The sequence below is a fragment of the Takifugu rubripes genome, chromosome 5 (assembly GCF_901000725.2).
Source record: "Takifugu rubripes chromosome 5, fTakRub1.2, whole genome shotgun sequence".
In the NCBI taxonomy this organism is placed as follows: Eukaryota; Metazoa; Chordata; class Actinopteri; order Tetraodontiformes; family Tetraodontidae; genus Takifugu; species Takifugu rubripes.
In genome coordinates, this window is record NC_042289.1 from 3,748,154 (window position 1) to 3,761,229 (window position 13,076).

At 39.4% G+C, this 13,076-nt stretch overlaps 1 protein-coding gene across 1 annotated transcript; it reads left to right on the forward strand.

Moving 5' to 3' along the window:
• The first annotated feature begins 11,453 nt into the window (after window positions 1-11,453).
• LOC115249945 (interferon-induced very large GTPase 1-like) lies at window positions 11,454-13,053 on the forward strand. The gene is made up of 3 exons (XM_029836638.1): window positions 11,454-11,718; window positions 11,825-12,977; window positions 13,046-13,053. The coding sequence occupies exons 1-3, from the start codon at window positions 11,698-11,700 to the stop codon at window positions 13,051-13,053; spliced, it is 1,182 nt and encodes a 393-aa protein (XP_029692498.1). The 5' UTR covers window positions 11,454-11,697.
• Window positions 13,054-13,076: the final 23 nt, after the last annotated feature.

Genomic DNA, 13,076 nt, shown 5'->3' on the forward strand with positions numbered 1-13,076 from the left:
TTTTATTTTCAATCACGACAAACTTTTTCTGACCTGTAATACAGCAAAATGTATCTAAGTAAAATGCACAAGGTGTTTAACTGTGTCAAAAAGATCATTGTGCCCAGATTGTGAATTGGAGTTTGCCCATGCTTTATGACTTGTGTCAGTGGATAATGATCACCTGTCCTCGTGTCTGCTGAGTCACAAGCTTTAAGAGAAAAGGAGCTGAATTTTACTTTCACTTGTGGCTCACACAAAGACAAGAGTTCACTGAATGGCTAAAATGCACAGTGTGATCTCATGTAAAGCAACAGCAGAACCTAATCCATCGGATCAGCCTCCTTTGTTCCATGGTTCACCTCTGATGCTAAATAGGGAGAAGCTGTATATTCTGATAGCTTTCTCTCGGAGCAGCACTGATTTTCTTTAGCAGTTTCAACTACAGTCACATGACCTCCCAGACCAGCTTCCACTCCAGGAATGTAGCGACGAGCCCTGGCTGCTCATGACCCTTCACCACGGCTACTTCATTCAACCCCTTTTGAATGACCCTTGCCATTGCAATGTGACCCTAATCAAATTAATTTAACCCTTTACATTAACTCTTTTTTGAAAATATTATTACTATTGCTATTGCTGCTGTTACTATGTTGTTGTATAACTATAAATAGGATTATTTTAGGATAATACGAAGAAGAAGAAAAAGAAGAAGAAGAAGAATTAGTTTACAAGAAAGCAGACTGGCATTTACTTTTACCATTTTAAATGTGCACAGGGTTAGGGTTAGGTGATTGTTTTATATGCACAACTTCAGTGACCCTTGCACTGAAGTTGTGCATATAAAATAATCACCATCTGAGATTCATCGGTGCTGAAGGCACACGAAAGAGAAGGTGAGTGCTCTCATTCAACAGACTAACTTCATGTTATCTTAAAGTCTTTTTGAGTGGATGAAAGGAAAACAACAAAAATTGATATTATGCAAATATGCCATTAATGACTTCTAAATTTGAGGTCTGAGTAAAGAGCTACACACACAAAATTCCAACTATCTTCACTCATTTATTCAAACTTTTATGTGACAACATGGGCTTTCTGCTTATCTGACTATCTAAACTAGTCTTGAATGATCCGAATTTGAAATCCTAAAGAGCAAGAATGGCATAAATTGGAAAAGATGAAAAGAGATTGATTGTAGAGATTTACTGTTTTCTATATAATATGTGTGGTCAAAGGCAGGTGAGAAAGATATAAAAAAAATAGTTTAATAGCCTACATTAAAAAAAAGACCTTGTGAAGCCTCCAAAACCCCTAATTTTACTTATTCTTGAAGAGAAATCTGATGCTGTTGAGTTCACCAAGGGGAAGTATAGAATTACTCTGAAAGACAGAGACCCCATGATTCCTTTCAGCTTGAGTCCATGGGTGAGGTCTCTGGAATCAGGTCGGATGGAGTCTGCAAAAAGGGAAAAGCTTCTACAAAGAAGGTGATGGATTTAATCAAGGAACATGATGTTTCTGAGATTACAGACAAATTCCTTCTTTGTCAAGGTGATCTGTGGCAGACTGAAAAATTAGTGACAGTGACCCTGCAACAATAAAAAAAAAAAAGTTTTCATTTACAAAAGTAATGCTAACAATATAATGAAGTTATTTTTTAATAAAATGTGTGTCCCAGAGGCAGAATTTGAATGTGCAAATAATGCCGTTAAGTGCTGCTGATGAAATGCTGAATAATCTACTCTGTTCAGTTTATTTATTTATAAGTCTGATGTGTTATTAACTTTGAAAAATAGTTCTTGAACTATTTCTCATGAGACTGAATTGACTGTCATGATCTGCCTATAAATGACATCCAGAACCACAGCCAACTGGGAAACGGTTGAACCGAGCTTTACGTGGATCCACTTCCCATCTTTTTCTGAACCTTTTATTGTGTATTTAGGCTCTCCCTCCCCAAAATCCAGTGTTTCCTCTCACCTGTTTTGAACCATTTCTCTCCACATTCTGGTCTTTACCAGAACGTTACAAGTCAATTTTATTTAAAGGTTAACTTGTATTTTACAGGAGGTGACCCACTGGTGCTCCAGGACTTATGGGATTCTAAAATCAAGATGTCTTCAAGTGATGAAGGTAATTTTTTAAGTTTTAAAAACTATTGTACACCTCAGTTACATCAGTGTAGTGATGAAATAGTAAAAGTATTGAAGTCAATATATAAAGTTGAAATTTATTAGGTTTATTTTATTTTTCTTCTGTATATTAAGATCAAAGTTCTCTGTGTATTTTGTTTCAGTGGTAGCTGAACTCACACTTGTGTTAGTTGGTGACACCAATTCCATGAAGACAGGATCACAAAACATCTTATTTGACCATGACAAGCAAGCAAATGTGGACCAGATTTCAGAGGGACTGTACGACTTATGTGGTCGTCACATCTCAGTCATTAATCTGCTCGGTCACCAAAACAGTGAAACGTGTCAGTTGAATAAAGGCGTTCATGCCTTTATTTTACTGGTGTCCAACAGTCATCATGAAAGCTCTTATAGAGCAGGACGTCTGTGGTTAGAGAAAGCTTTTGGAGAGGAATCGTTGCCATATTTGCTGACAGTTGTGACTCACGAGTCTGATGAACAATGTAAAAGTGCGTCGACAAACCTGAAAAGAGACGATAGTTTTAATGACAAAAGATACCACACATGCAAAAAAGGTATGACAGACCAAACAGAAATGTTGGCACTGTTGGGAAAGGTAGACGTCATGGTCCAAGAAAATAATCCCAGCTGTTACACCCGACCCAAGTGTGAGGGAGCCCATGAAGAAGACAAGATCAAGTCCTCAGAGTTCCAGGGAAATCAACAAGGTAAGTTCAACAGAGAGAGAGAGAGAGATGAAATAAGTGTAAATTACTCAGTTACATTGAACAGCAAAAACAAACCCTCCAGCAATGTAATTAAAACTAATCTAAAAAGAATCTCAAATTTCACTGCAACATTTTAAGAGAGGAAATCCACCATTTTGGACAGCAACAATCAGGTTGGACTGTTAATATTGTGACACTTTCCCATTAAGGTAAATCAAACGTTCATTGAGTCTTGAAAATAAGATGTGGCTTGAATCTCCTGCAAAGGTCACTGTTACACATGTATTACATGGTAATAAAGTCAGTATCAACAAAGGTTTAAACTTCAAACTTGTTCTGACTTTGTGATAATCACATTTTAAATATGTTTCAGATTCTTTACATTCAGCTATGGATGAAACCAGGAGAAAGGTAAAAAAAAAAAAACCCTCTAAATTCAGACGCAGGAACAGTTCATTCACATTCTGCAGTATTGTGCTACCTCTGGCTTCACAACATGCACAATTCTCTGCTTATTTGTAGCAGCTGCCCAAGTCGTCTGATGAGTCTACTATGAAGACACGAGAAGCTGAATTCTCCAGTCTCCTGGGAAGACTTTGCCTTCAAGACAAGTACAGACAGAAGCTGACTCCTGCTGACTTCCTTAAAATACGTCCACCTCTGAAACAGGAGCCTGGCACATGTGAGAAGGATGTTGTTCTTATGTTTTCACAGAAGTTGATGTTGTTAGACTACACAGCCAGATATATTCCTATCACACAAGATGATCCAGATCCAGGACAGTCAGATCTTGTTCCACAGTCCAGCACTGTTGAGGCAGAAAAAGATGTTTTTGCTGCATTTCTTTATATGCCAGACAGTAGTGAATCAAAACAGCAAAGTGTGCATCCCATGGACATACAAATGGCACTTTTTCACTGCTCAGACAGCTTTTTAAAGCAGAATCTAATAACTAAATTATCCCAGTGTCAGTACGCCCTACCTTTGCTTGTTCCTGACCCAGTCACGATGGATATCCAATGTCCATTGTGGACTTTCAGACAAATAAAGAAAACATGGAAAGCAACAGGAAACCAAGATAATTCAAACACTGTCACATTGAAGACTGTGCCAATCTGCAACGCCACGACACCCATGGTGTCATTTTTCCGCCTGGGTTCACTGTCGCTCTCCAAGTCTCAGCTGATAAACAATTTGATCAGCAGCCGTCATAACACCTTCTACCACAGAGACTGCCAGGGAAGCACCAAAACTCGCCATTTGATGGAAGGAGTAGCAGAGATTGCCTGGTACTGCCCTGCTGGTAAATCCAACGATGCGTTCACTGACTGCACTGCTTTCTGTAACCTTCACGGTGATGCTCGGCGTCTCGAAAAGCAGTGCAGCATACTGAGTGAAAAATCCTCAGTCACTGTTGTTCTCATCTCTGCTCGGAGTGAAAGTGACAGAAACCTTATTGAAGACCTCATGAAGTCTACAAAGCCTCTAATTTTACTTATTGTTGAAGAGAAATCCAATACTGTTCAGTTCTCTGAGGGGAAGTATAGAATTGGTCTGAAAGACAGAGGCCAGTCAAATGTTTCTGAAGAGTTGAAAAGAATCATTCAAAATATTCTAGCTGGACCCCATGATTCCTTTCAGCTTGAGTCCATGGCTACGGTCTCTGGAATCAGGCTGGATGAAGAAGACGAAGCCTGCCAAAAGGGAAAAGCTGCTGCAGAGAAGGTGATGGATTTAATCAAGGGACATGATGTTTCTGCGATTAAAGAGAAATTCCTCACTTGTCAAGGTGAAATGTGGCAGAAGTGGTGTGACACAAACAAGAAACAGTATCGCCTCAAAGACCAAGCTGAGATGGATAAAAGCCAAAAGCAGCAGAAACTGAAAGAAATTAGAGAAATTCAATGTAGGAATTTTTGTGGTGAACTTGTAAATGTATTTGTTGAAGGCATCTCATCTCTGACGCCCAGTGAGAAAGAGTATTTCCTGAAATGGACCCAGCTCTTAATAGACGACCTCACCACAGAGAATGTCTCTTCAATTCTCCAAAACTATGATGGCACATGGTCAGAGTTGTTGATGTTGAAAGAGAAAACTGAGCAGTCCGATCAGCTCAGAGCAAAGCAACAGGAGCTTGAACAAATATCAGAGAAACTACATAAAGCAACGTTCGGCTTGGAGCACATCTATAGAGAAATGGGTCAGATCTATGAAGCCCATGCATCTCTGCAGAAACAACCACTGACAGGACAAACAGACTGGTCCCAGTACCCTGAACTGGCTGCAGAGCTGATGATATCAGGGCACCCAATCGAGCTGATGGATGGTGATGCAGGTCATGTGCCTATAACATGGATCCCAAGACTTTTAGAAGAAGTCATCCAAAAACTGGGTGACAAGAGAGTTTTTGTTTTGTCCGTTTTAGGCATCCAGAGCAGTGGAAAATCAACAATGCTGAATGCCATGTTTGGATTACAGTTTGCAGTGAGTGCTGGCAGATGCACAAAAGGTGCATTTATGCAGCTGCTCAAAGTGTCAGACGAGCTGAGGGACCTCCTGAAGTTTGATTATGTTCTGGTGGTGGACACTGAAGGACTTCGTGCTCTTGAGCTAGCAGGTGATAGTACTCTTCATCGTGACAATGAACTGGCCACATTTGTCGTAGGTCTGGGAAACATGACACTGATCAACGTCTTTGGAGAGAACCCCTCTGAGATGCAAGATGTTTTGCAAATTGTCGTCCAGGCTTTCATGAGGATGAAGGTCGTTAAACTTTCTCCCAGCTGTGTGTTTGTTCACCAGAATGTTGCAGATGTAGCAGCTGCAGAAAGGAACATGGAGGGAAGGCGACGTCTGCAAGAAAAACTGGACAAGATGGTTCAACTAGCTGCAGAAGAGGAGGTTTATGACGCTCAAAGCTTCAGTAGAGTCATTTCATTTAATGTGCAGGAAGATGTCAAATACTTTGCCCAGTTGTGGGAGGGAAGCCCACCCATGGCTCCTCCCAATCCAGGTTACAGTGAAAGCATCCAAGATCTGAAGAACTTTATCATCTCTAAAGCTTCACAGTCCACTGGGATTACTTTATCACAGTTCAAAAGCAAAGTTCAGGACCTGTGGAATGCTCTGTTGAATGAAAACTTTGTTTTCAGCTTCAAGAACACTTATGAAATATCAGTGTACAGAAAACTTGAGGTAGCGTATGGGAACTGGACCTGGACCCTGAGAAACAAGATGTTTGCTGTTGAAAACCAGCTTTATGTTAAAATTGAAAATGGAACAGTTGACAAAATCAGTCACCATGATCTTCATAACCAACTCAACGAAGCATGTGAAAAAATAACAAAAAGTATGACAGATTATTTTGACAAGGATGGAGACAGTGAAGTACTGGCTCAGTGGCGAAGCCGGTTTGAGACCAAAATCAAAGAGTTTCTTGATGGAATGGTGGAGCAAGTTGCAAAAAAATTAAATGCTGCTATCCAACAGAAAGAAGCTTGTAAAAAACTTGATGAAAGGAAGACAGAGCTTGAGAAAATCCTGCTACAGAAGAGCAAAGAGCTCGCTCTGATGTTAAAGGACAAAGATGAAGAGGAACTTCAGAAACACTTTAACTCTCTTTGGACTGAATGGTTTTCAGAACTAACAGCACACACAAAACCGATTGCTGATATCAACATAGCAGATGATGTAACAGTCGTTCTGATGGAGCTCGGTTTTGAATGGAAAATGATTCATCAAAAAAAGACCAGCGGCAGTTACATAAAAATCCCAGAGGCTGGAAATTACAGCTGTTATGTGACTAGAAAGCACAATAATCAAGATGAAGACCAAGTAAATTATGTACAGCAAGGTTATAAATGGGTTAAACAATGTATCAGCAGAGGTCTTTCAAATGAGGAACAGAAACTGATCAGAGACTTGATCAGTGCCATTGAAGAAGAGGCTCTCACAACAATACAAGCCAAACCAGTGGCAATAACAGGCTATAATATTACATACTTGCGTGAAGTAGGCAAAAATGTAATAAAAGCAGTGGAAGCCTTTGACTCTGGGAAGAAATTCACTCTGAACAAAGAGTTTAGTATTGAGCTGGTTTTGTATGTATGTGACAGATTAGAGAGCTGGCTCGAAGACTCCCACAAAAAATTCAAACACAACAACAATGTATCCATTTATGCTGAAAGCAAGAAACCACAATTCTTTAAAGCTTTCAAAGCCTTCTGCAAAGACAGCTCATCATCTGTGGTCTTTGGAGGATTGATCTGTGACCAACTGAAGGATTCCACCATTGAGGCCTCCTGTATCGACTCAGCCACAAATCTAGCTGATGAGATGAGATGTAACCATCCAGTGTTCAATGGGAACAGGACGAACCTGGAGAAGCACATGCTGAAATTGTTGGCTGAGAATGAAGACTTTGTTGGTTTCATGACCTGTATCCGTAAACCGAAAACATATATGGAGACATTCATTGGAAAAGAAGTAGAGAAATACATCAAAGACAATAGAGATAAGGTACAAAATATTCTCAGGAGGAATGTTGAAAACATCACAAAGCTTCTGATAAAAGCTTTGCACGATGCAACAGAAGCAGTAAAAACACAGAGAGGAAACATTGAGATGTGGGTGAAAGAATTTTCCAGGCTGACTGAGCATAAGGTTAAATTGAGTATTAGTTGTGAAGGTTTCAGTGACATAGACAATTGTGACTTTCTTGAAGAGCAGATAGAAACAGGTCTCACATCCAACAAGGAGATGATGGGAGATCTCTCACCTGATGAGATCAAGAAATACAGGCTGCAGCCTGATCAGATCCTGATTGACCAGCTGTGTAACTGCTGCTGGGTCACTTGTCCATTCTGTTCAGCTGTTTGCACCAACACAGTAAAGGACCACAGTCCTGACAAACACAGCGCCCCTTTTCACAGACCCAATGGGGTCAACGGTAGAAGGATTCGTGGCACAAATAATATCGTCGTTGAGTCCTGCACAACTTTGGTTGCGAGTGACTGGGTCTTCTACCCTCATGATTCAGATGTGAATTTTCCTTACAAACAATATCAAACAGCTGGAGAGATGTTTGCCTCATGGGAGATTACTTCTGATGGATCATTGCTGCCTTTTTGGAAATGGTTCATCTATCGATTTCAAAAGGAGCTTGAGAAGCGCTTCGACTTACATTTCACTGGGAAAGGAGAAATCCCCAATAACTGGGGAGAAATTAAGAAAGAAGATGCCATCAAAAGTCTGGATGAACTGTAGCCTCAAACACAAGCCTATGGTGGAGAACTGGAGGGTTGGTTGAAATCGTGGAGCAACAGCAACACTGAGCATGAAGCTATTCTCCAGTCTTTTGATGCAGAGTGGAAGGGAAGAGAAAACTGCTGACAAAATACTTTTGTTTCCCTTTACAGCAGTATACATTCTTCATATAAAGCCTGCTTTAGAAGTGTTGCTATGACGATGTCTTGAAAAAATTCTATGTAAATTCTATAAAAATTGGATGTAAATTGAGTGACAGGATGTGACAAAATGATTTGAAAATGTTGAGTTTCAAAATTCATGTATGATATTTTGCTTTGAATGAATAGGCAAAATGTTTTGGCTTCATTAAAGAAAGATAAGAGATTCCTCTCTTTTGATTTGCTGGACTTTAAATCTAGTTTGCAATTGTGCTTAAATTAAATAATCACCTTTGTGTTAGTTTTTGTTCTCATCTTTCATCAAATTGGGAAGGATCTTAGAATTCTGTTTTTTCTAGTTTTACACTTGTTTTTGTGTTCAGTTGTATTCAGAACTATAAAGTCACTTGCTGTCATCAGTAAATGTTAATCATCATGTTAATTATTCCAACATGTTGGCTTCACCTGCAGGTGAGGATCAAAGTGGGCAGGATGAAATATTATCCTCATTATCATCAACAGTTTAAAGGCTGTAAAATTAGGAACATTTTCAATAATAAATATATTACAGAATAATTAAAGTGTTGATTGATTTCTTTTTTACACACATTTTCTGTTGATATAAGAGCTGTCAGATTAATCAGGAATTGTCCTTTTTTTACATTTCTTCCCTATTTTATTGGATTGGGGATGGATGGAAATGAAAGTGAACAGTTCAGCACTGATGTCCTTCAGCAAGGCCTCTACACCACCAGCCTCCTGCAGACATCAAGCATCGAGCATGGCTGGACACAGATTTGAACGGAGCCACAAGATGCTACCAACGTCCTTTTTGACTCTTTTAGTTCTGATTGAAGGGGTTTTAGCTAAGGTCTCAGCTTTTGATAAACTGATGAGTTAAATGTATTTTTTAGCCAAGTTCACTGAATGAATTAAAATGCACAGTGTGATCTCATGTAAAGCAACAGCAGAAACTAATCCATCGGATCAGCCTCCTTTGTTCCATGGTTCACCTCTGATGCTAAATAGGGAGAAACTGTATATTCTTAAGTTGTGCATATAAAATAATCACCATCTGAGATTCATCGGTGCTGAAGGCACACGAAAGAGAAGGTGAGTGCTCTCATTCAACAGACTAACTTCATGTTATCTTAAAGTCTTTTTGAGTGGATGAAAGGAAAACAACAAAATTGATATTATGCAAATATGCCATTAATGACTTCTAAATTTGAGGTCTGAGTAAAGAGCTACACACAAAATTCCAACTATCTTCAATCATTTATTCAAACTTTTATGTGACAACATGGGCTTTCTGCTTATCTGACTATCTAAACTAGTCTTGAATGATCCGAATTTGAAATCCTAAAGAGCAAGAATGGCATAAATTGGAAAAGATGAAAAGAGATTGATTGTAAAGATTTACTCTTTTCTATATAATATGTGTGGTCAAAGGCAGGTGAGGAAGATATAAAAAAATAGTTTATCAGCCTACATAAAAAAGACCTTGTGAAGCCTCCAAAACCCCTAATTAGAGAAATCTAATGCTGTTGAGTTCACCAAGGGGAAGTATAGAATTACTCTGAAAGACAGAGACCCCATGATTCCTTTCAGCTTGAGTCCATGGGTGAGGTCTCTGGAATCAGGCCGGATGGAGTCTGCAAAAAGGGAAAAGCTTCTGCAAAGAAGGTGATGGATTTAATCAAGGAACATGATGTTTCTGAGATTAAAGACAAATTCCTTCTTTGTCGAGGTGATCTGTGGCAGACTGCAAAATTAGTGACAGTGACCCTGCAACAATAAAAAAATTAACAGTTTTCATTTACAAAAGTAAAGCTAACAATATAATGAAGTTATTTTTTAATAAAATGTGTGTCCCAGAGGCAGAATTTGAATGTGCAAATAATGCCGTTAAGTGCTGCTGATCAAATGCTGAATAATCTACTCTGTTCAGTTTATTTATGAGTCTGATGTGTTATTAACTTTGAAAAATAGTTCTTGAACTATCTCTCATGAGACTGAATTGACTGTCATGATCTGCCTATAAATGACATCCAGAACCACAGCCAACTGGGAAACGGTTGAACCGAGCTTTACGTGGATCCACTTCCCATCTTTTTCCGAACCTTTTATTGTGTATTTAGGCTCTCCCTCCCCAAAATCCAGTGTTTCCTCTCACCTGTTTTGAACCATTTCTCTCCACATTCTGGTCTTTACCAGAACGTTACAAGTCAATTTTGTTTAAAGGTTAACTTGTATTTTACGGGAGGTGACCCACTGGTGCTCCAGGACTTATGGGACTCTAAAATCAAGATGTCTTCAAGTGATGAAGGTAATTTTTTAAGTTTTAAAAACTATTGTACACCTCAGTTACATCAGTGTAGTGATGAAATAGTAAAAGTATTGAAGTCAATATATAAAGTTGAGATTTATTAAGTTTATTTTATTTTTCTTCTATATATTAAGATCAAAGTTCTCTGTGTATTTTGTTTCAGTGGCAGCTGAACTCACACTTGTGTTAGTTGGTGACACCAATTCCATGAAGACAGGATCACAAAACATCTTATTTGACCATGACAAGCAAGCAAATGTGGACCAGATTTCAGAGGGACTGTACGACTTATGTGGTCGTCACATCTCAGTCATTAATCTGCTCGGTCACCAAAACAGTGAAACGTGTCAGTTGAATAAAGGCGTTCATGCCTTTATTTTACTGGTGTCCAACAGTCATCATGAAAGCTCTTATAGAGCAGGACGTCAGTGGTTAGAGAAAGCTTTTGGAGAGGAATCGTTGCCATATTTGCTGACAGTTGTGACTCACGAGTCTGATGAACAATGTAAAAGTGCGTTGACAAACCTGAAAGGAGACGATAGTTTTAATGACAAAAGATACCACACATGCAAAAAAGGTATGACAGACCAAAGAGAAATGGTGACACTGTTGGAAAAGGTAGACGTCATGGTCCAAGAAAATAATCCCAGCTGTTACACCCGACCCAAGTGTGAGGGAGCCCATGAAGAAGACAAGATCAAGTCCTCAGAGTTCCAGGGAAATCAACAAGGTAAGTTCAACAGAGAGAGAGAGAGATGAAATAAGTGTAAATTACTCAGTTACATTGAACAGCAAAAACAAACCCTCCAGCAATGTAATTAAAACTAATCTAAAAAGAATCTCAAATTTCACTGCAACATTTTAAGAGAGGAAATCCACCATTTTGGACAGCAACAATCAGGTTGGACTGTTAATATTGTGACACTTTCCCATTAAGGTAAATCAAACGTTCATTGAGTCTTGAAAATAAGATGTGGCTTGAATCTCCTGCAAAGGTCACTGTTACACATGTATTACATGGTAATAAAGTCAGTATCAACAAAGGTTTAAACTTCAAACTTGTTCTGACTTTGTGATAATCACATTTTAAATATGTTTCAGATTCTTTACATTCAGCTATGGATGAAACCAGGAGAAAGGTAAAAAAAAACCTCTAAATTCAGACACAGGAACAGTTCATTCACATTCTGCAGTATTGTGCTACCTCGGGCTTCACAACATGCACAATTCTCTGCTTATTTGTAGCAGTTGCCCAAGTCGTCTGATGAGTCTACTATGAAGACACGAGAAGCTGAATTCTCCAGTCTCCTGGGAAGACTTTGCCTTCAAGACAAGTACAGACAGAAGCTGACTCCTGCTGACTTCCTTAAAATACGTCCACCTCTGAAACAGGAGCCTGGCACATGTGAGAAGGATGTTGTTCTTATGTTTTCACAGAGGTTGATGTTGTTAGACTACACAGCCAGATATATTCCTATCACACAAGATGATCCAGATCCAGGACAGTCAGATCTTGTTCCACAGTCCAGCACTGTTGAGGCAGAAAAAGATGTTTTTGCTTCATTTCTTTGTGTGCCAGACAGTAGTGAATCAAAACAGCAAAGTGTGCATCCCATGGACATACAAATGGCACTTTTTCACTGCTCAGACAGCTTTTTAAAGCAGAATCTAATAACTAAATTATCCCAGTGTCAGTACGCCCTACCTTTGCTTGTTCCTGACCCAGTCACGATGAATATCCAATGTCCATTGTGGACTTTCAGACAAATAAAGAAAACATGGAAAACAACAGGAAACCAAGATAATTCAAACACTGTCACATTGAAGACTGTGCCAATCTGCAACGCCACGACACCCATGGTGTCATTTTTCCGCCTGGGTTCACTGTCGCTCTCCAAGTCTCAGCTGATAAACAATTTGATCAGCAGCCGTCATAACACCTTCTACCACAGAGACTGCCAGGGAAGCACCAAAACTCGCCATTTGATGGAAGGAGTAGCAGAGATTGCCTGGTACTGCCCTGCTGGTAAATCCAACGATGCGTTCACTGACTGCACTGCTTTCTGTAACCTTCACGGTGATGCTCGGCTTCTGGAAAAGCAGCGCAGCATACTGAGTGAAAAATCCTCAGTCACTGTTGTTCTCATCTCTGCTCGGAGTGAAAGTGACAGAAAGTTTATCGAAGACCTCATGAAGTCTAAAAAGCCTCTAATTTTACTTATTGTTGAAGAGAAATCCAATACTGTTCAGTTCACCAAGGGGAAGTATTCAATTGGTCTGAAAGACAGAGGCCAGTCAAATGTTTCTGAAGAGTTGAAAAGAATCATTCAAAATATTCTAGCTGGACCCCATGATTCCTTTCAGCTTGAGTCCATGGCTACGGTCTCTGGAATCAGGCTGGATGAAGAAGACGAAGCCTGCCAAAAGGGAAAAGCTGCTGCAGAGAAGGTGATGGATTTAATCAAGGGACGTGATGTTTCTGCAATTAAAGAGAAAT